This window comes from Falco punctatus, assembly GCF_963210335.1.
Source record: "Falco punctatus genome assembly, chromosome: 8".
NCBI classification, from domain to species: Eukaryota; Metazoa; Chordata; class Aves; order Falconiformes; family Falconidae; genus Falco; species Falco punctatus.
Window position 1 is genome coordinate 55417613 of NC_137588.1, and position 21746 is coordinate 55439358.

General features: G+C 62.2%; 2 protein-coding genes and 1 long non-coding RNA gene across 3 annotated transcripts; 1 reads left to right on the forward strand and 2 right to left on the reverse strand.

The window, feature by feature from the left end:
• Positions 1-6767: 6767 nt before the first annotated feature.
• On the reverse strand, positions 6768-8941 carry EIF4E1B (eukaryotic translation initiation factor 4E family member 1B). Its single transcript, XM_080398819.1, has 6 exons — positions 8077-8941; positions 7879-7974; positions 7678-7741; positions 7362-7475; positions 7112-7251; positions 6768-6988 (listed from the first exon to the last, which is right to left on the reverse strand). The coding sequence occupies exons 1-6, from the start codon at positions 8211-8213 to the stop codon at positions 6874-6876; spliced, it is 666 nt and encodes a 221-aa protein (XP_080254945.1). The 5' UTR covers positions 8214-8941; the 3' UTR covers positions 6768-6873.
• Positions 8942-9242: 301 nt separating this feature from the next.
• On the forward strand, positions 9243-13515 carry SNCB (synuclein beta). The gene is made up of 6 exons (XM_080398822.1): positions 9243-9359; positions 9497-9624; positions 11107-11145; positions 11494-11612; positions 12448-12537; positions 12766-13515. Exons 2-6 carry the CDS (start codon positions 9504-9506, stop codon positions 12796-12798), a joined length of 402 nt encoding a protein of 133 aa, XP_080254948.1. The 5' UTR covers positions 9243-9359; positions 9497-9503; the 3' UTR covers positions 12799-13515.
• A 92-nt stretch (positions 13516-13607) lies between these two features.
• LOC308068375 lies at positions 13608-21614 on the reverse strand. The gene is made up of 3 exons (XR_013929944.1): positions 16106-21614; positions 15675-15737; positions 13608-15029 (listed from the first exon to the last, which is right to left on the reverse strand). It is a non-coding gene; the product is annotated as an uncharacterized lncRNA (long non-coding RNA).
• Between the last annotated feature and the right edge of the window lie 132 nt (positions 21615-21746).

The following is a 21746-nucleotide window of genomic DNA, read 5'->3' on the forward strand; positions in this document are numbered from 1 at the left end:
TGGGCTTCAAGGAGAGAAGCCTGGTGCTCAGCCAGCCCAGTGCCCCCAGCACAGCATGCTCAGCGCCTGGGCGTCCCATGATGGCCGCAGCCCCAAGGGGATGCTGGAAGTGCCAGCCCCACTGGATGCTGTAAATGGATTATTACTCGGAGTAATTAAGACGGAATTAAAAATTAATTCTCCTCTCCAGCACACCACGGTCATGGCTCAGCCACGTGCTACAGCCATTGTGTCAGGGCTTTCTCCTGAAAGAAACTGGATTGGGGTGGAGGTAGAGGGAGGGCATCACCTGGTAAGCGATGGTACCCATGCTCCGCAACTGCAGCTGCCACCTCCCTGGGAGTGTCACCATGCTGGCACCGCTCCCCCTCACCACATGCCCCAGGCCACGTGTCCAGCAGGCCAGCCCAGGCGAGGCAGCTCCCACCCACTGCTGGGTGCAGCAGAGCCCCTGCCCATGCCGTGTCCGACCTCCTGCCTGGCCCCAGCAGGTGTGGGCAAGGCCAGCCATGAGATTTTCTAAACTCCCATCAAATATTTAAATAGATATTTGAGCTCATGTATAATGGATTGCCTGCACACTGCCTCCCTATCCATTTGTGGTATTTAAGGAAGTCGAATATTAAACACCATTGTATTAGCAAAACCGCCGTCTGCCTAATTGAGTTACAAACGGGGAAGGTGCTGATGAATAAACAATGCATAATGCATGGCCCCATGAGCAGGATGCGGCCAGGCCCTCGGTGCTGGGCAGGGACCAGGCTGTGTAGGGTGCTGGGGCCAGGAGGGTGCTCCGGCAGGGAGTGGGCACAGGTACTGGTGATGTTGATGGCAGAGCTGAAGGTGGGAGGAACACAAGTGCCATGCGAGGGACATGTGCCAGAGCATGGCACAGCATGGCATGGGAAGGCACGGCATGGCATTGGATATCCTGGGCCTCGTCCTACACAGGGATGCTCAGAAACGGAGCCAATGAGAGCAACCCCAGCCGTGCAAGGAACAGAAAGATTATGAAAATGAAAAGTAAATAAATATGGATGTTGAGGACCTAATTCTGATAAGAGGATTTTCAAAATTAGCCATTTGCAAGAGTAGATTAATGGCGCACAGTGCCGGGGGCGGGAAAAGCTCCATTAAGATGTGTGGCACAGCCCATCCCAACACAGCCTGCTTCTCGCAGCCCCCAGCGCTTGAAGAGCTGCTCCCCGCTTTTTAAGGAGATGGATTTGCTGCTGCCAAGAGAGAAAACAGGGTGGCTGGAGGGGCTCGGGCACAGCGCAGTGCCACCCTGCATACACAGGTCCTGTGGCCACAGTGCCATGGCACCAGGACCTCACTGGAGAGCACTGGGGCCAGCAGTGCTGGGTGTCTGTGCTTGGGCAGACAGCAGGGTGGGCACGGTAGTGGCACATAGGCTGGGGTCCTCAGGGCTGTGCCTGGCACCCCCAGCCTGGGCGTAGGGTGGCTGCACCAGTGGCAGTGTGGGGCTGGGAAAGGGGGAGTGGGGTGAACAGGTAGTGAAGGCACTGGCCTGTCACCCCATGGGTGCCCCGTGCCAGCCAGTTCAGTGGGTGCTCCCGGCCAGAGCTGGTGCTGATGCCCCCCGTGGCAGTAGTGTGGGTGCTGGGGCAGGGACACCTCCATACGCGCTGGGCTGCGCAGGGGCAGGAGGCTGTGGGGACTCAGAGGGGCTCTTTGCATCCTCTGGCTGGGATTTTCTATCCAAGCAGCCAAGCAGAAATCTCATTATAGCCTGGCACAAAGGCAGCGTCACTGTCCCCATCCCTGTCCCCACGCCTGGCTGGGGGCTGGCATGGCTGCGAGCAGCAGGAGGGTGTCCTGGACAGGGGCAGCCGGAGGGGCTGGAAGTGGCCATATGCTGGCCCCTACCCCTGTCAGTTCCTTGTGCCTCTCACCCCAGCCCAGGGCTTACAAGCCCCCTCCCCAGCCTGACACAGATCCCCTGCTCTTCAGCACAGGTGGGTCAGGTGTGGGTCTGAGGTGGGTGCCACCATCTGCAGGGCCTCCAAGACCATGTGTGGGGCAGGGCAGGGTGCAAGCAGCCCAGGCACCCTGAGTCCCTGGCGCTCCCGCAGCAGCAGTAGCAGCAGACAATTAATTAGCAGGGCAGTGGGAGAGCAGCCGACGGAGCTGCGTGGGATCGATGGACGCATCGACCGCCTGGGAAACACCAGCCCTCCCAGCCAGAGATGTGGCACTGGGGTGGGCAATCAGGGAGCCAGGCAGGGAACCAGGTAGGGAGCCTGGCAGCCCCCCTGACCCTGCAGCTGGGTGCTGGCGGGGGCGGGGGGGGGGAGCTGTGGGCTGCAGCATCACCAGCCCACTCCAAGGGAACACCAGGGTTCACAGGGCCAGGAGGGGAAGGACAGGCACCGGTGGCACTGCCTGTTGTGTGCCCTGTGCCCCAGCAGCTCTGGGGATTGCAGCTGCTCCCCCCGAGCCAGGAGAGTGAGCGGTCCCTTTGCCACGCTGGGAGGACCTGGGGGTGTTAATGAAGCCGGGGTGGGGGGGCTCAATTAGCAGCTGTTGGGATGCATCTGTGTTGAGGGAGGCGCAAGCTGGTCCCTTAGAGCTGGCGGCATTGGCCGGTGCAGGCGAGGGACAGGGCTGCACCGTGCCTGTGCTGAAGGCTTGGGGACAGCATGGGCACGGTGCCTGGGAGGGGACAAAACCCTGCGGGCATGTGCCACACAGACGAGGGGCACCCAGGCCATGGTACAAGGCCAGCAGAGCAAATCCCAAAGGGGTCATGGGCAAGGGACACAGGGCAGGGTGGTGGGGACAGCTCTGCCAGCGGCAGGGCGCTGCCTGCAGCTTGCTACAGCACTGTGCTGCAGCCATACCTGCAGGTCTGATGCCTGCAGGTCTGTGGCCACACATGTCCTGTCCCTGTCCCCATGCCTATCCCTGTCCCCATCCCACCTTCCCACTCCCCTCGCCTGCCTCTGCCAAGCAGGACGTGCCAGTCCGTCCCCGCGGGGACGGAGAGTGCTCAGCCATGTTGCAGGAGCCTGGTTGTCATCCAGATGAGAACTGACAGCAAGGGGCTCTTCTCAGGTACAGGCTCCCTGCAGCACAGGGCAGGATTTAATGTTCCCTCTCCACCTCCTCGGCTGCTGGCACTGGGGATGGCCCTGCAGGCACTTAACCCCTTCCCGACCGTGCCAACCTCTCCACACAAAGCCCACCACGTCAACCCCACCGTGCAAACCCAGCTGTGCAAACTGTGCTCTGCAGCCCTCTGTGCAAACCAGCTGTCGGAGGGCAGCAGCCCAGCATGGGCAGGCAGCACCAGCCCTGCCATGCCTGCCTGCTCCACACTGCAGGGACAGCAGGCAGGGAACAGGATCAGCAGGCAGAGCCCAAGACCAGGAGCAAGACCCATGGGTGCAGCCCCTCTGCTGCACCCTGCTGTGTCCTGCCTGGTGCGGGAGACCAAGCATGAAGGGGTCCATGGGCCCCTTGCCTCCCACACCTCCCACACTGACTGCTGTCTCCATGGAGGTTGTCATAGGAACGCTGTGTTGTAGGTGCCCCTCACCCTGCGTACCCCTCCTCACATGCCATGCTGATTCTGGATGGAGGACAAGCTCAGCCTGCACCCTCACCAGGGCCTGGCAGGGTGGGCAGAGAAGGCATGGGGCACCTCATGGGGGCTTGCCCCCCCAGGAGTACTCAGAGGATGCTAGTGGTACCCAGGGATGGAGGTCCCCTGCATGCCCATGTCCCCCCTACCAGGGCCCAGAGCACCCTCATGGCCCCAGGAGGGTGATGGGGCAGGAAGGTGGGCGCAGACACCATGGGAACAGTGTGGCGCAGCCCCAGCGCCAGCAGCCGCGCTGCCTGCCCACTCCCACAGTGAGCCAGCGCTGCCTGTTCTTCCCGGCCCACACGCCAGCCACGGAGCCAGCAGCTCCTTCCCCAGTTACTTCGGGGGATTTTAACCCTGCAGCACCCACTGGTTGCAACGGGATGGGTGTCTGCACCCATCCTGGCACCAGGTGCGTGCCCGGGGAAGGATCTGTCCTTGCTGCTGGAGCTGCCAGAGCCGGTGGCGTAGGAAGAGGCTGTGCTGGCAGCCTGCTGAGCTGAGTCGTGGGCCAGCGGCGCCTGGCCCTGGCTGCGCACCAGCTGCCGGCAAGGTGACCCTGCATGGGCACCCAGCACCACATACCTGCACTGCCTGCCTGGAGAAGGGGACACGGGTCACCATCCTTGCACCAGCCCAGCGCCATGCTGCTATGCCCCACAGCGACCCTGGCCCCACATTCCCCATCCCTGTGGTGCCATGCAAGTCTCTGACCCCGCATCCTCCCCAGCCCCACATTCCCCATCCCTGTGGTGCCATGTATGTCCCTGACCCCGCATCCTCCCCAGCCCCACTGGGTCCCACAGCACCCTGACCTGTATCTCCTGCCCAACGCAACCCCTCGTCCCCCAGCTCTGTCCTTGCCAGCCCTCATGCCTTCACTGCCCCCTGCCCCCACCTGCAGCCCTGCCGCATGTCTGCTGCCATCTGCCTCTCCCTTTTGATTAGTATTAATTTTTAATTACGATTATTGACAGGGCTGCCAGCTTGGCTGCCAGCTGGGACAGCTGCCCAGCGTGAAACAGGCTGGGGGCAGCCCTGGCACTGCTGTGCTCGCTCAGTGGCTCCTGACAACTGCTGTCCCTATCTAGGGGGTCCCCGAGTGCCTCCCACCCCCCTTTGCCCCCCAAGTAGGGACCCTGAAGTGCAGGAGCTGAGGATGGAGGCCATCATGTCACCAAAGGATGGGCTCTAGGGGGGCACTGCCAGCCCCCCAGCTGGCTGGGCTGCTTTGAGCCCATAAAGCCGTGGAGATAGATGGCCCCTATTACTTTTCCAATCAAACAAAACCCCACCGCGGCTGCACGTGAATGGCAATGAACCTCGGCACCGCGCCACAGCCTCTGTCACCAGCCCCCCCGCCTCCCCCAGGTAACCTTGGCCTCCCGGCATGGCGGGGCACAGGGCACCCCATTGCACCCAGGACGGCAGTGAGGGGACAGGGACAGCATGCCAGCCTGGCCTGGGGGGCAGCCCCCGGTGGGAGCCGGGCCAGGCAGTGGAGCAGGTTGAAGGGACAGAGGGACAGGCAGCCCCCGGCCCTCACCCACTTCACGCTGCCGCTGCTGGGGGTGGTGGCACAAACAGGTGCCATTAACAGTGCGGTGGATGGGGGGTCCCGGCACCCCACGTGCCTCCAGCCCCCGGCCTCAGCTTCAGCCAGGGCAGCCCCGCAGCCCGTGCCCCACTCGCTCCTGCCGGCCCCTCTCCGGGGGGTGGGGGGCAGCTCTGCCGGGCCACCGCCAGGGCCGGCTGCCGGCGCTGCCGTGCCGAGCTGGCCAAGGCCGGGCGAGCGGCGCCATCGCGTGGCGAGGGGCAGGCAGCGCAGGCAGCTCAGGCAGCGCCCCGCCCGCCTTCTCTCTTCAGTGCCCCCGACCCCCCTGCCTGCAGACACCTCAGCCGTGCCCCCCCGGTCCTGCTGCCGGCCGTGGGGTGGGTGCTGCCTGCAGCACCCCTGGCCTGGGTGCCCTACAGGGGAGGGCAGCAGGGTCCTGTCCCCTTTGTCCTGCGCAGAAAGGCAGCTCAGGGCCAGCACATGATGCAAGGACATGGGGATGCTGCCTGGCATGCTGCGTGCCAGGGGCAAGTTCCCCCCTCCCTGCTCTGGCAGCATCTCTTGGCTGGCACAGGGGGCAACACGGGGTGGTGGAGGGCAGGCAGAGCCCTGGCACAGCTGCCCCTGTGGCCCCAGAGAAGGGCAGCCAAGTCCCAGGGACACAGCTATGTGCAGCCATGGGTAGTGGCCCAGAGCACGGCAGGGCTCAGCATCTCCCTGAAAGCTGGTGGGGCTTCACTGCGGACAGCCACGGTCCCAGGGTGCCATGGCCACACTGTCAGGAGGTGAGCAGGCACCTCCACCTCAAGAACCTGAATGGAGGAGAGGAGGAGGATGGAAAACAGACCCAGTGATCAAAAACACAAATAGAAAATTAAAGGACAGGGCATGGACTGGAGCAGGAAGGAGAGGAGTAAGGGAGCTCTTCTGCAGCCAGTGCCAGGACAGGCAGGAGGGACAACAGGGGGTAAGGGCCATGGAAAGGAGGAACCAGCAAACTCCCAGGGCTCAACGGACTGGGGCTGTGAGCCAGCGGGTCTGATACCAATAAACCCTTGGGAAGCAAATAAGCTTCATACCACCTGTGCTGCAGGTGCCTGTGGCAGGGATGTGAGCAAACAGCATGAGGAGGATGCTGTGCCACAGCCCCAGCACCAACTCTGTGAGGACACTGGGCTGCCCGCAGCTAGGGAGCTGGTCTTCCCAAAAAGGCAGACCCATGTCCCACCAATGTGCAGGGGCTTGGGAAAGATGGGGACCAGCTCCCCATGCTGAGCTGACCCAGAGAAGTTGGGCTCTGGTACCCCCTTCCCACACCCAGGCTCACAGGGCAGCGAGCTGTGCCCATGTCTGGGCCAGGGGAGGACAGAGCCCAGCATCCTCCTGAGGGCTACCCAGGGCCCCCAGAGCAAAGGGACACCCCCACAGCCCCAGGGAGAGGAGCACTGGGACACACACAGTGCCCCAAGCCCACAGTGATGCCAACTCTGTGCTCCCAGCCCTGTTCACCCAGCAGGTGGGTACAGGATATGGCATTGCATTGTCCCCCCTCCCAGGAAGCCCCCCCCCCCCCCCCCCCAAGAAAAAGCCAACCCAGGGTGCCAGAACCCTGGCTCAGCCCTGGACACACAGACCATGCTCAGCTGCAGGCATTCATTGTGGAATAGGACAGGAGGACCCTGTGGGCAGTGCCCTGCTCCCCCCACAGTCACACCACAAACTTGGTCTTTGTGAGGGAACTGCTCTTGGTGGCTGTGTCTGCATGGGCCTGGTATCCGATGGACACCTTCTGTGACAAGCCCAGGTGCTCCTTGTAGACACGCCTGGAGGAGGGAAGGGGTTGTGTGAATGGGGTAGCATCACTTCTCCCACAGGCTTCCTGCCCAGGGACTCCAATCCCCCCCAACCTGGCCCTGCGCAGCCCCCCCGCCCCAAAGCTGCATTACCCAATGTGGGTGACCCCTTCCCGGTTCTCTGCTTCCCGAGTCCAAATGGCTATCTTGTCCCCCTTGGCACGGATGTTGATGACTGCTCCGCACACCTCATCGCTGTACTCGTCAAACATCTCTCCAATGAGGCACAGCAACTGCCGGGAGAAGGGGAGCCCAGGACAGTCCCCACTAGGGCTCAACACCGCGACAGGGGAAGCACCGCTGCCAGGACCCAGCGGGGCAGCCCAAGCAGGACCACACTCACCGTCTCCAGCCAGAAACGGTCCAGCTCGGTGTGCCGCTGCTGCTTGGCCAGGGTGATGAGCCAGCGCCCGCCACGCTTGTTCTGGCTGTCCTCCCACATGGGCTCAATGCCATCCTAGGGATGGGCAAGGGGATGGTCAGGGGCACCAAGTACCTGGCCAGAGCTAGCTCAGGGAGCTGTGAGCACCCAGCCAGCCTTCCCCTCCCACCCTATGGCCAGGACACCCTGCCAGCCCCACTGGCACCCAGTGTGGCCCCATAATGCTGGGTGCTGCAGGGAGCTCTGAGGAGGGACTGCAGTGGCCGGGGTGTCACACCTTGAAGAGGGAGTAGTCACAGCCAGATGTGAGCTTGCTGGCAAGCTGGATGTGGTTGTACAGCCTGTGCCGGGTGGAGACAAGACACAGAAGCAGGTGAGAAGAGGTGCCTCAGGGACCCCTAAGCACTCTCCTCTAGCCCAGACCCCCTCATCAGGGCCTCTCCGGAGGGAGCATATTGCCCGCTTGTGGCTCACTCACGCCCAGAAGTCCTCTACAGTGCTGAACTTGGTGACGAGACGCAGGTTTGCCTGCCACATCTTGCTCTTGTCATTCTTGAAGAACCACAGTGCCCACCTGGGGAGGGGGGATGTCAGCCATGCTGGAGCCCCCATCCAGCCCTGGGACCTCCCTCCCAGCACCAGGAGGGGCTGCCCATGGCCAGCCCACCCCCCCTACCTGTTTTGCAGAGGGTGCTTGCCCAGGCTTTCTGCCAGGAGCAGTTCTCGCTGCTGAGCCCTCTGCCGCTGATGCCGCTCATCTTGCCTCCTCTGGGGAAGGAGGGACAGCCCCGAGGAGCCCCACAGGCACTCCATCAGGGAGCCTGCAGCCCCCCAGCCCCCCCCCCCATGACACAGATCCCACAGCTGGGAGCCCCAAGGGGACGGTGGGGCTGCCTAGACTCTGCTGCCAGGCCCAGCCCACAGGGAGAGCACTCACCTGCTCCCCTGTAGCCATCCTGGCTAGCACAGGCTCCCCTGAGCTGCCCTGGCTCTTAAGTGGCCACAGGTGGGCGGGATGAGGCAGCCATCCCAGCTGCAGCTGGTGGGGTGGGAGGGTGGTGTGCTGGGGAGGGGGTACCAGGCCTGCCTCTCCCGGGGAGCAGGGAGATTGGGGGATCCCCCCCTAGGGCAGGGAGCTGGGGGATGAGAGCAGGAGATCAGGGTGGGATGGGATCAGGATGGGGGGCAGGACGAGGTAAGGTGGGGACAGCGTGGCATGGGATCAAGATGGTGTGGCACAAGGCACGTACGTGGGATAGCATCGGGATGGGGGTTTGGGATGGGATGTGGTGGAGAGGATGGGATGAGGGTAGGATGGGATGGGAACAACAGGGGATGGGAATGGAATGGGATGGGGAGAGTGTGGGATGTGATGGGGAGGGGATGGGATCAGAATTGGATGGGGTGGGGACAGGGTGGGATGAGGTGGGAAGAGGCCATGAGGAGGGGATGGGATCAGGATGGGATGGGGACGGGAATATCGTAGGGACAGGGTAGAACATGGAGGGGACAGAGATGGGGACAGCCTGTAGAGGGGAGAGGATGATATCAGGACGAGATGGGATCAGGATCGGGAGGAGATGGAATGGGGAGAGTGTGGGGTGGGAACGGGACGTGATGGGGACCGGGGCACGACAGCGTGGGAAGGGATCAGGACGGGTGGGGATGGGGAGAAGGCTCGGCGCGATGGGCCCGTCCCGGGGGTGCCGAGCCGTGCGGGCAGGAGCCGGCGCAGGGCCGGGGGTGCCGCTGCCGTGCGGGGCGGGGACGGCGGGGCACGGCTCCGCACGGCCCCGCACGGCCGGGACAGCTCAGCCCGGCGCGGCGCGGTCCCCCCCGCGCATCACGGCGCAGCGCGGCGCAGCGCAGCGCGGCCCCGGCACAGCCGCACTGAGCCCGCCCCGCCGCAGCCCGGCCCGGCCCGGCCCGGCCCGCCCGTCCCCGCCGCCAGCGAGCCAGGTCGGGCGGGCAGCGGGGCCGGGGACGGGGGCGGGCGGGCGGCGGGGCCGGGGGCGCGGGGATGCGCGGGGCGGGCGGGAGCGGGGCCGGGCCGGGGGGGCCGGGGCGGGGTGAAGCCGTGCGGCCTCTCCCCGCAGAGCCGCCATGGAGGTGTTCATGAAGGGCTTGTCCAAGGCCAAGGAGGGGGTGGTCGCCGCCGCCGAGAAGACCAAGCAGGGGGTGGCCGAGGCCGCCGAGAAGACCAAGGAGGGGGTCCTCTATGTCGGTAAGGGCCGGCTCGGCCTGCCTGCCCCCTGCCTGCCCCCTGCCTGCCTCCCGGCTAATCCCTGCCCGTCCCCCTGCATGCCCCGCCGGCCCCTCTGCCTGCCCTTGCCAGCTCCTGCGTTTGCCCTTGCGTCCTCCTGCCCGTCTGCCCGCCGGCCCCCCCTGTCCCTGTCCCCGGCCCCGCTCCCCGCCCCCGCCTGTCACTGCCCCACCGGGACCCCCCCTGCGGCGGGGTGCCCCGGGGCAGCGGGCCGGTGCCTGCAGTGCTCTGCCCGCGGGGCATCTGCGGGGGGGAGGACTGGGCCCCGCGGGCAGGGGCAGGACCTGGCAAGTCCCCAGGCTGAGGGGATGGGACCCCCGGGGACCGGACCCCCTGGGGCTCCCGGTGGTCTGAGCCCGAGTGCCCCGTGGCTCCCTGCCGGGGATGCTCTGGGGCAGGAGCGTGGAGGGACCATGATGGAGGAGGGGACCGCCGTGCTGGGATGTGCCCGGCTCAGACCAGGGGGGCTGGGGACACGTTTGTTCCCCTTGGAGAGGTCGTGCCCAGGAGCACATCCCACACCACGGCTCTGCTGGCATCTCCCCTGCACCCAGCCTGGTGGCTGGGGGGTCCCTCTGCGCTGCCCCTCGGGGCTCGGGTCCATTCGGGGCCAAATCCTAGAAGGTGCCGCTGGCAGGGAGGAGGCAGCCCCCGGGCAGGCTGCGTTCTGGGCTGTGGTGTTGGGCTGCTTGGGCAGGGCGCTGTGGCCACCCCTGCCTGCAGCAGGAGGGAGGGAGCAGGGCTGGGGCTCCATCCTGCTCCGGAGGGCACCAGCTCTGCGGGAGGGCTGAGGCCCTGGAGCTGTTTCCCTGGGTGGTGGTGGTGGGTGCTTGCCCTGGACCCCCACTCTGCCCAGGAGTGCGTGCTCTGGATGGGCATCCAGCGGCTCAAGAAGCTCCCCGAGGCCCCATCCTGCAGGAGCTAGCCAGCCTCTGCTATTCCCCCTGTCGCAGGCACCCTGCACCCATCCCGTGGGGTGTCCTGTCATCTGCGGGTGTTGCTCTGCCTGAAGCAGCCTGGCAGGGTCGGCATGGCCAGCGGCGGCACCTGGCCCCAGGCTGTGCCAGCTGTGGGGCTGCCCGTGCCGTGCTGGCACCAGCTCTGGGTGTGGATCCCAGCTCCCGTGGGAGGCTTTGCTCAGCAGCATGGCTGGTGTTCACCCCGTGGGGCTGTGCCCCAGCACGGCGCTGGGCCCCAGGGTCTCTGCCCTCGTGGCATGTGGTGGTGGCCCCATGCTGCCCAGCTCGGGCTCCTGCAGGGACCGGAGCCGTGTGGTGAGCCGTGTGGGTGCTTGGCCCCCCAGCTGCCCTGGCGCGGCTGGGCTGGGGCGTGGGCAGGATGTTGCCCCAGCTCACAATGCCCTGCCGGGGTCCCAGGCACAGCGCGTGGCACCGCCTGGCCGCTGGCCCCTCTAACCCCATCTCTGTCTCTTTCTACCCCCAGGGAGTAAAACCCAAGGTGTGGTGCAAGGCGTCACCTCAGGTACGGTTCCCTCCAGCTCCCCACCACCGTACCCCTCTGGCCCCAAGAGTGCTGCGCTGCTAACGAGATCAGAGGCTAATTGAGGGGCTGATGTCACCCAGCCAAAGCCTCTTACATAATAGGGCCCGCAACGAAGGATTTGTGGAGGCTGCTCACACTCCCTGCCCAGCTGCAGAGCAGCATCCTGACCCCCTCCCCTCCCCAGCGCCCTGGCAGGGAGATGGGGAGGGTCTGATCCTGCCCAGCGACAACCTGCTAGCCCCCCGTGTGGCGTGGGGCGTGGGGCAGCGGCCGGGCACCCCTCCCTGGCACGGGGGGGGCACTGACAGGCACCCGTGGCTCTTCCAGTGGCTGAGAAAGCAAAGGAGCAGGCGTCCCAGCTGGGCGAAGCTGCGTTCTCGGGCGCTGGCAACATCGCAGCAGCCACTGGGCTGGTGAAGAAGGAGGAGTTCCCTGCGGACCTGAAGGTGAGACACCCCCGCCCCAGGCCACTGCCATGCCCACGGGGAGGCCCACGGGGAGGCTGGGACGTCCCCAGGGTTGGTGGGGAGCCCCTTGGCTACTCCCCAGCCCCATGGGAGGGATCCTGCAGATCCCCAGCTGCCCTGCCTGTGCCCAGGGCAGGGACATGTCGCTGCCCCGAGCGTGCTGGCTGCATGCGTGGCTGCTGTGGACGTGTGCATGCGTGGGCTCCTGCATGGCGGCCTGGAGCGCGGGGCCGCGATGCATCGCTCCAGCAGCTGCGAGGTGACCTGACAGCTGCGGGAGTGGAGGGACGGGGAGGGGCAGCGGGTTCGCATCTCACCACCCCCATGAGCTGTTGGCTTCCAGCTTAGCCCAAAATAGCATCAGCTGAAGAAATGAGGCCACCGCTGCTGCTGCACGGGGGGATCGGCTGTCCCCCTTTCCCTCCCGCCAGCCACTCTGCCAGCCCCGGGGAGGGGTTACCCAGCACCGCCCTCCCCGGCTAGGGATGCAGGATGCTCCCACAGGCCTGCCAGCACCTGGAGCCCCCATGTGCCAGCAGCCATGGCCTGCCTGGGGCTGAGGCTGGGAGTGGGGCAGGGATGCGCGCAGCCACGGTCTGCTCCCACGGACCCCTGCCTGTCATCCCCCAGCTAGGTGGGCTGGTGTGTGGCCAGGGTGCCCACTGGGTCCCACTGGTGCCCCCCACATGGAGCCCCCAGTGTCCTGGGTGTGTTGCTGGTCTCTGCCATGTCCCCCCAGTCTGGCAGGGGCAGGGAGTGTGGATGCTTTGTGGGGGGCTGTGTGCGTTGGACTGACCCCCTGGTTCACCCCCAGCCAGAGGAGGTGGCCCAGGAGGCTGTTGAGGAGCCGCTGGTCGAGCCGCTGCTGGAGCCAGAGGGGGAGAACTATGAGGAGCCCCCACAGGTGAGGAGACAGGGGGGCACAGGGCACCACAGAGGGCATGGTGTGCCAGCGCTCAGCGCACCGGTGGCCACTGCTGTCCAGAGCAAAGCCCGGAGCCTACCTGCTCTCAGGTGCCCCATGCACTTAGCCCTGCAGCCTTACGGGCAGGCTGGCATGGGGCTGGGGGGAACAGGGGCTCTGTGCCCCACCTGAGCTCTCTCACTGGCTTTTTTTCCCCCCATCCCACAGGAGGAATACCAGGAATACGAGCCAGAGGCATAATGGACCCTCGTCCTTGCCTCTTCCACCAGCAGCACAACGAACCGCCGGTAGCTCCCTGCTCCTCCCCAGCCGGCCCTGGCCAGTGCTGGCGTGCCAGGGAGGAGCAGGGGTGCCCCTGCCCCGTTCGCTCACGAGTTCTTCCTCCAGTTCCGTTCCAAGGGACCGTGTCTGTGTCGCTGTACCATGTCTAGCAGTGAGAAAAACCTGCCGTGTCTAAGCCCCCGAGCCCTAGCGCGTGCCCAAGCTGTGCGTGCTGCCTGCAGGGGCTGGTGTGCGTGCGTGCGTGCGTGCGTCTGTGAAGCCCGGGTTTATCGCTCTGTATCCCTCCCAGCGCCATAAACCCTGGCTGCGTCCTGATGTGTCTGTGTCTGTACAAAGCATGTTTACCTGCTCGCGGGCTGCTGTACATTTTGCTTGCACGCATGTCCCTGTGGTTCTGCTCTGGTCATCGTGGAACTATTTTTTTTTATATATATATCTCTATCTATGTGTGGACGGGTCTTTTGCCTTCGTGAACCCTTGGCGCCCAAACCCGCTCCCCAGCCTGCTGGATGGTGACGGTGCCTGCGCCCCCCCTGAGGTCCCATAGTGCCGACGCTGTGTTGTGACGTGGCATGGATATCCCCCCCACCCCCATTGCTGGATGTGCAATACGAGGGCAGCTGCCAGTGACACAGCTGCCCCCGTTTCTGTGAATAAAGCCAACTCTTGTCTGTAGCCCCCTGGTCCTGGTTGTGGGTTCCCTGGGGAGAGGGGTGGTCCTGCGCTTTGGTGACAGGGCTAGTTTGGGAAGAGGAATGAGGGGCTGGGGCAGACTAGTTGGCTCCTTCTGGCTGCGGCAGCGGGCAGGACTGGGTCCTTGTTAGGACAAGATGACTTCCTGTCTGCTTGCTGCTGTGTCAGCAGCAGGTCACTGTGTCCTGAGCCTCCAGCTGCGCTATAGCTGAGGCTGGGACGTGGGCAGTGTCCCTGTGCCACCTGTCTGTGTGCTGGCTGCGGTGCTTTGCATCTGAAGGTGAATGCAGGGGGCCTTTGGGGCTGAGGACCGCAAGCCAGAACAAGGCTAGACATAGTCCTGGGCTTCAGCAGGGGTTCCCTGCCAGGAGATGCTGGCTGTGCTAGCAGAGGGGGTTCAGGTGCTGGGCACAGGCTTCCCCCGTCCTCCCTGCAGCAGGATGTGCTGCTGTTCATGAGGCACCTCCCAGAGGCGCACCCTGATCTTGTGCTAGAAGCGCAGAGCAAAGGGGAGCCTCTCCTCTGCTGTCCCTACTTTCTGATGTAACCTTGCTCCCCGCAGGGGGCCAGGGACATGGCTAGCACCCACAGCTCGCTCGGCTGCAGTGTGACAACCTCAAGGGAAGATGACTGCAACACAGCACTACATGATGTCCACCACAGCAGTGGGTCCTGTGCCCACCCGAGCGCAGTCCTTGGGCCTTCAGCTCCCCCAGGACGGGTCCACCAACCCAGCCTGAGTACCCAGCCGGCCTCTAGCCCCTTGACTGCAGCACAGGCTGGGGTGAGAGGCTGGGCTGAGTCTCCCTCCCATGAATATCAGATTAAATCCCCGCCAGTGCTAGCTCACCAGCTTTGCCAGCAAAGAGTGAAGCTGCAGCAGTCAGCATGGACACACAACAGGTTTGCTGATGCCTGCAAATCCCCACCCTGGCTCTGCTGTCTCTGTATGCGCCAGTTGCAGCAGTGCTCGCAGCGCCCAGCGTGTGTTACTAAATGGACCAAGACAGCTGTTCCTGGGGCTGGCTGTGCCATGGGTTGTCCCCTCCTCTACAGCTAATTGCGTTTTTTTTCTTCCCTTGTCCAGTTCTGCCAATCATGGGCAAACAGACCCAAACGAGCATCAGCACAGCTTCCCCCAGTGCCCAGGGGGCTGTAAAGGGGCTGGGGCAGAAGGGGTGTGAGGGAAGACAGCCCCCTGCCCAGGAGAGCTCAGAGTCCGGCAGCAGGGAGAGAAAGTGCTCCAGCCAACCATTTATAGAGACAAGGGTGTCCCCTCTGTCCAGCACACAGTGTCCTGAGCACCCCCTGTACTGCAGGACTGTGACCCTCACCGTGCGGCTGTCAGTGATGCCGGGGCAGCCCTACCAGGTGCTGTGTCAGTAGGTGAAGCTGGCCTGGTTGTACACGGTGAGCACCTTCTCCAGAGCACACAGGTAGGCAGCAGTTCTCCGGTCCAGGCCCAGGTTGTACCTTGCAGCCACAGTCATAATTTTCTGGAGAGAGAGGAGAGCTGGTGTGTGCTGGGAGGCTCTGGGGGCAAGGGGGGGGCAGAGGACCCGGGGAGGAGGGTGCAGGCAGTGCCACACATGCAAGCACAGGCCAGGACCTGGGAGCACCCAAGAGGGAAGAGGTCACCCCTGCACCAAACGACCAAGGGGACTGTTCTGTAAGACCTGGACCCCCCTACAAGGGGCTCTGGAGATGTTCTCTCACTGCTCCCCCACAGCACTCCCCTGGGGACAGACCCTGCACCCACGGGTGGGCTCCACACACACCACTCTCACTGCTGAGCGTGGCACATAGCCACCTCCGTGAGGGGTGGCATGAAAACCCCCCACCCAGCACTGCACCCCTGGCTCGTGTAAGCAGCCCTGGAAACAGGGCACATAGGTTGGTGGGAACATGGATTGGTGGGAACAGGGAGTGGGACAGGGACCCAGTAACAACAAGGGATGCTGCTGAGCATGAGGCTTTACCCAAAGTGTGGATATGAAGATGAACCCAGGCCTCAAGCTGACCTGCCAGGAGTAGTGATGGGGTGCTGTGGGTGGGCAACCTTCAAATACAGCCCAGAGCCTCTGCAGTGAGGAAAGGGACCCAAGAGCAGGGATGGGTGGGGAAAGAGCCCTTGGAGGTACCTTGGCTGACTGCTCCATGGTGTAGGCTGGTCCCGAATACACAATGTCCTTCTCTGAGGCAACCTGATAGAAAGAACAAGTAAATCCTTTGTGAGAAGGGCTAGAGGTTGTCCCCCCAAACCCATTTATCAAACACATCCCCTCTGCTTGGTGCAGCAGCACCACAGGTGGTGCAAGCTTGGCTTGCCACCTCTGCAGCTGGTTCCAGGCTCCTAAGGGACTCCCCGAAGCAGCCAGCAGCACCCTCAGATGGTAGGGCTGTACCACCACACATGGCATCTCCACCCCATCCCCTCCATCAGTGGGATAAGAGCATGGGGAGCTTTGTGTGTGACACAAGCTCAGCTTTCAGCACTGGGGCAGCAGACAGGAGCATCTGGGAATGTGAAACAAGTGAGCCAGGACAACCCTCCACAGTTATAGGCACTTACCGTCACACGAGACTGGATCTCTGGGGATGGAATGATGGGGATCTCCCCTCTGGCCTTGCCAAAACTGCTCCAGCTGTGCTGAACTGACTGCAGGAGGTGGTAGCTGGATTCCTACTCGTACTTGAAGCTGAAGAGCTGTAGCTAATGTGGTTCAGGTTCTTCAGCCACTCAAAGAAGGATGCAGTCACACCACCTGCATTCACATACAAATCCTGCCAAGGGCAGTACACGCTTTTCAGATTTGCGGCTTAGGGTGCTGAGACCCACAGCTGATCTGGAGATCTCTCCTCCTCTACCTTGGGTCCCTCCCCGTACCCTTGGGCCAGAGCCCAATGTCCTGAGGTCACTTGGATGGCTGAATCTTAGAGCCACGGTGGCTCTGCAGTGTCACTAAGCAGAGACACCAGCTGCTGTGACCCCCCATGTGATGTGGCACAGTTTGCTGTTGGCCCGTCAGTGGCCACAGGATATCCTGGTGCTGGCCCGGAGCCCCCTGTTGTTGCTACAGCCAAGAACCAGGAGGGTTCAGGAGGGAAACCAGCACCTGAGGTGCTCAGGACCTGGGGGCAAGGCAGGGAACAGGCCGAGACAGCACCATCAATGCTGCCTGATCCCAGAGCCTGGCAAAGCCCAGCCTGATCCACACCAATGCAGCTAATGCCATGTGGCCCTAATAGCCATGAGCCCACCATCTCCCCATGTGTGTGTGTGTATGGTCATACCAGGATGACCAGGATGTTTTTTTGCAGGAATATCTCATGTGCTGCTGGTGTAGTGGGGCCATTGGCAGCTTCTGCAATGATCTGAGAGCACAAGCAGAGCAGAGGGGAGACAGGCAGAAGAAACAAAAGAAAAAAGCAGTGACAGGCTGCTTTCCCTGCTGCTGGGATCCTCCCCACCAGGCCAGTTCTGGTGGCAGGGATCTGGGCACTCGCCTCCCTACCAGAGCTGTTCAGGATAAGCAAAGCTCAGACCTCATGTTTCGCACGGAACAATTAACAGGACCGTGACACCTTGGTGGGCACCATGCAGCATCTAGGCACAATTTGAACAATCCTCCTGCACCTCACACTGAGGGGGAGCAGTCAGCTGCCATGGCACGGCACAGGGCAGGGCCATGGGGGTAGCTCAGCCCTTCTTACAGGAACAGACGATTTTGCACTGTCTGCCCCAAAGCGCTTGCCAGCTTGGTACAGCTCCTAATAGCACCCCTGGTTCCTGAGACCTCAAAACCAGTCTCCAAACACAGCAAAATTATACACACAATAGCCAAGGACTTTAGCCTTCTCATTCTCTGCCGTACCAGTGAAGCAGAAAGATGTGTGGAAAGGAAAGGGATGAGCAAAGGCAGGGCCATTCCCGAGGGCACTGTGGGCAGCAGCTCCAGGTGCAGCTTCAGTTCAAAGCCTCTTCCCCGCGGCAGGGAGCTGCGCTGGGGAGCGAGCGCTCGCAGAAAGCGCGGATTGCCGGCTGCAGGCAAGGCTTCAGCTGTGCCGTTTCCAGATTTATTTCTGCCTTGCAGAGAACAGCGGCCGGAACAGCAGGAAACAGGCAGCTGTGGGCAGAGCGGGCAGTGGATTGGGGCAGCAGTGCGTGGCAGAGAGCAGGAGCTTCTGGAGCTACAGCAGGGGGAAGCACCTCACCACAGTTGTGAGCAGGGAAGGGAAGGTCCTTCCTGGGAGAAGAAAGGAAAAGGCATGGCTGGCACCCTCAGAGTCCCAGCGAGCTCCCAGGCTGCTGGGCAAGGCAAAGCTAACGCGGGCCAGACCCACAGAGCACCCAGAAGAGATGGGGGGTGCACCCACAAGCAGGACCTTCACCACAGGTAACATCACCGCTTGCTGTGGCTGGTTTGGAGGTGACAGAAACGTGAAGTTGTCATCGGGGTCGGCTCTTTCTATCTGGTCTGGCAGAGCTCCCTGTGTCGTGCCACCCCTCCGCTCTGCCAGATGCACAGGTGAAGGTCAGTCGCAGCTTCTATTTTATGAGTGACTGGGTGGCTACAGAGAAGCCTTGAGAGTGAGCAGCACAGTGCCCCTGGGCTGCTGGTTTGCGTTTCTAAGGGATCAGCTCTTAGAAAATGATCCACACACAGCAGGTCTGAAACACTGCTCAAATGAGTGCCAGCTGTCACAGAGTGTGGAGAGCTCTGGGAAGTCATGTCCAGGCAGCACTGCAGGAGCTGAGACTGCAAGCTCTCCTGGAAAGGGGGGGCAGAAAGGTCCTGAGGAACTGTCCTCTTCAAAGCTCTAGCTAGGCTGAGCACTCACCTGCAGCACAAAGGTCTTGCCAGGGAAGCCAGGGCTCAGGCCGATGCAGCCCATGTAGTCTGTGTTGGTGATGTAGTTCTCAATGCCATGCAGGACCCCGCGCCCGGTGGCAGGGTGTCACCTATGGATGCCACCCTGGCTGATGGGCTTTCCTGTCACACGCACCTGGGCATTTATGTCCTGCAAGGCTGGGATGGGAAGAGAGAAGGTTAAGGTCTCGTCTGGTGCAAGTCCTCTAGAGAGGACTTTCCCCAAGCCTCAGCTTCCCTCACGCTCCCCTAAGCCACAGCTAAACCTAAAGCAACTTGCTGGCATGGGCCTCTCGGTACAAACCCTCACAGTGCTCATGGCATTCCAGGCTCCAAACCGGCACTTTCAGAGCTCACCCGGTACCCCAGTGTGTGGGTGTATGTGTCAGTTATCCAGGACATCTCCCACTACCCAGTACTGACATCAGGGACCGGCACGTCAATCCCGGGCCCTGTGGAGGTAAAAAAATCTGTCAAATCCTGTCTTTGCAATTCAATTGATCTGCTCCAACCAATGGCATGTTACAGCCAGGTGGTTTCAGCAGGCTGGTCATGGCCTTGGGCACACCAGCAAGTCCCCTGACCAAAGCGTGGTGCTGCCCATATCCCAGGGTGTCCCCAGGTTCTCTCAGGCATGAACAGCTTTGGCTTTCACAGAGTCTTTGCTTTGTCCTTTCCCAATATTTTCAAGTAAAGAGAGAATGTAAAGGTCTTTGCCTTGTGACCAGCACCCACTGAGCTCTCTATCACACACTGAGGCAGGAGAAACTTTCACTCCTCCCTGTGGCTGCGCTTGCTGGTGGGAATGGAGGATAACTCCCACGTGAGACCCCAGCTCATCAGTAGCTGGGTGGCAGCCTGGGCCAGCCCTGCCATGCTTGGCACTGCACGAGGCTCCCTCTGCTCCAAATTCACAGCACGGGCAGAGCAAAGCAGTGAACGGACAGCAGAGCACAGGGGTGTGAGTGCTGTGGACAGGCAGCGAGGCAGTGGCAGCCTCTGTGCTTGCCCAGCCAGGCAGCTGCTGCCTGCTCCCCTGCCTGCAAGCCACACACCACTTACAGACCTGGGACAAAACCACTCTCCCCTGTAAATCCCTTCTTGGCCTTTTCTACAGTAAAATGCCTCATTATTTCCTCCAGCTAATGTTCCTGTGCAAGAACAACAAAACACAGCTGTTACTACAGGCCCCAAGAAAAATCACAGAGCCATGGTACAGCATCCGGCAGCTGCCCTGCCCTGCCTGTACAGGGCACACCCTTACGTCTCCAGGGAGTTAATTACAGCAGCTGGGGTCCCTGGGTTGAAAAAAAGAGATGTGTGAACTCCTAGTCCCTTTGCTCACTGCCCTTCCAGCCCCTTGGTGATTTGCACCTTCCCCCAGCACAGCAGGCAGCAGCAGGAACGTCTCTACTCCAGGCTCCTTCAGCGTGCCTCTGGTCACATGCACTGACCCATAAACCAGAGTTTGCCACCCCTCTCCCCCCTCCAAGAGCTGCTTTTCGCAGTTGCTGGGTGAGTGTTACTCACTACAAACGTCTCCCCCCACTTGCCAGAGTGCATTGCTGTGATGCGCACAGAGAGGGAGGGCTGTGCAAATGGAGCGTGAGTTATGGGCTGTCGGCGGGGGAAGGAGAGGAGTGAACTCACCGACTCTTTCCTCGGATTGATCCTCACACCCGCCATGGCACCACCAAAAAGAACGTCTGGAAAAGACAAGGTAAGGCAGAAATGTTCTCTGCCAGCTCACCTGCTCCAGCAACCATGACCTTGTTGGTGAATCCAGGCAAGGGGCCACTGCTTCCCCACGCCACACACAGCCCCCCCTGCAACGCCGTGCAGCCTCTGCAGAGCAGAGCTGAAGGCAGGACAGGATATAGACCCTGAGCCTGCCACAAACGCCACCAGCCAGAGCTGAATCCATGACAACCCAGGCACAGAGACTGCATCTGAGAAGCACGATGCTTGACGCTCCCTGATTAACACGAACAATCCCAGACTGCCAGTGGCGTATTCTCCAGCCACAGCAAGCCCTGCCCTCGCACATCCGTGCCCAGGGGAACATCCTGCACTTCTAGAGCACTTCTGATTTTCAAAGCATCTAATGAGCTTTTCTGACTCACTGTATCACGGCCCCATCCCATGTCCAAGTCACCACATGCTTTACATTCCCCTTGTACTTACCCACTGCAGCGCATTTGTATGTCATTAATGCAGCCAGGGCTTTTACTTCATTGACACCGATTGAGCTGCTGAAACAAACCCCTGGGAAAGGAGAGCAGAAGTGAAGAGTCCCTGCCTTTTTACCACAAATGGCACAGAGGCACTGTAGGAAAGGCTCTGACTCTTCTGAAACAACAGCATCTAGTTGCAATAGGCGATCAGCATTCAGCTAGACCTGTTTCTCCAGATCGCCACAGAATGGAAAGCAGGTTCCTACCAGCAGACACAGGCCTTTGCTGTGGCGAGCACCTCAAAGAGTGCAGCCACAGCACAAGTGAAAGCCTCAGGCTAAGGGTGAGGGGACAGGAGGCTGAGACCCCTCAGGCTCGGAACAACTGTTGTTGCGTTGAGGTGTGTTTAGGGCAGCAAGTATATGGTGTTTAGGATAAGGAGATGAATGCACACAAGGGCACCAGCCAGCCACGCTGCTCCTGTGCTCTGCTGTGAGCAGCTGGGCTGCAGATCAGGTTGGCAAAGCCACCTGCCTCAGTCATCCTTCATTCTTCTTAGGGATGCGTCCATGGATGGCATCCTCCTGGGCACAACTGTATGCATCCCAACCACCACCATGTTAACGTAGACACCCTCTATGTCAGGCTCCCCGTGCCCTGAGCCGGGCGGGGGCAGCCCATCAGAGCCCCACGTGCAAGGCTGGGTAAGGATGGAGAAGCATGTAGTGGGGCTGCAGCTCTCTGCCTCACCCCTTTTGCAGGGCAGGCAGTGCTGGCTGTGCTGGGCATGCCAGCCCCACACCACCTCCCAGGCACTGCTGTCCCTGCACAGGGGGAAAGCCACCTCCAGGACATGGCTGCAGCACTGGATGGTCTCCAGGAGCCCTTGCACCCCGGGCAGCCCACCCCGCTGGGCCGCTCCCACCTCCACCACGGACAGCTTGGGGGCATCGGGGCTGCCCGCTGCCAGGCTGGCCGTGCCCTAGCACTGCCCCACCACTGCCATGGTGCCCCTGCGGCCCAGCCACCGCCCTGCTGCCCCCATCCGCCACCCTGGCAGCAGCCAATAAGACCTGCCCTGGGTGGCTGAGGGCACGCCCTTCAGCAAATGGCTCTCTGATTGGCTGATCCCCACGCAGACGGCCGTGAGGGGGCGCTGTGGAGAGTG

Bases quoted from the DNA above. Each gene is read 5' to 3' on its own strand.
- EIF4E1B (XM_080398819.1), bottom strand. From the start codon at position 8,213: ATGGAGTGCCTGTGGGGCTCCTCGGGGCTGTCCCTCCTTCCCCAGAGG. The intron at 7,742-7,878 runs GTGAGTGAGCCA...CACCCGGCACAG, and splicing joins ACTGTAGAGGACTTCTGGGC to GCTGTACAACCACATCCAGC. The intron at 7,252-7,361 runs GTGAGTGTGGTC...TTCTCCCGGCAG, and splicing joins ACCGTTTCTGGCTGGAGACG to TTGCTGTGCCTCATTGGAGA.
- SNCB (XM_080398822.1), top strand. From the start codon at position 9,504: ATGGAGGTGTTCATGAAGGGCTTGTCCAAGGCCAAGGAGGGGGTGGTC. The intron at 11,146-11,493 runs GTACGGTTCCCT...TGGCTCTTCCAG, and splicing joins GGTGCAAGGCGTCACCTCAG to TGGCTGAGAAAGCAAAGGAG. The intron at 12,538-12,765 runs GTGAGGAGACAG...CCCATCCCACAG, and splicing joins ACTATGAGGAGCCCCCACAG to GAGGAATACCAGGAATACGA.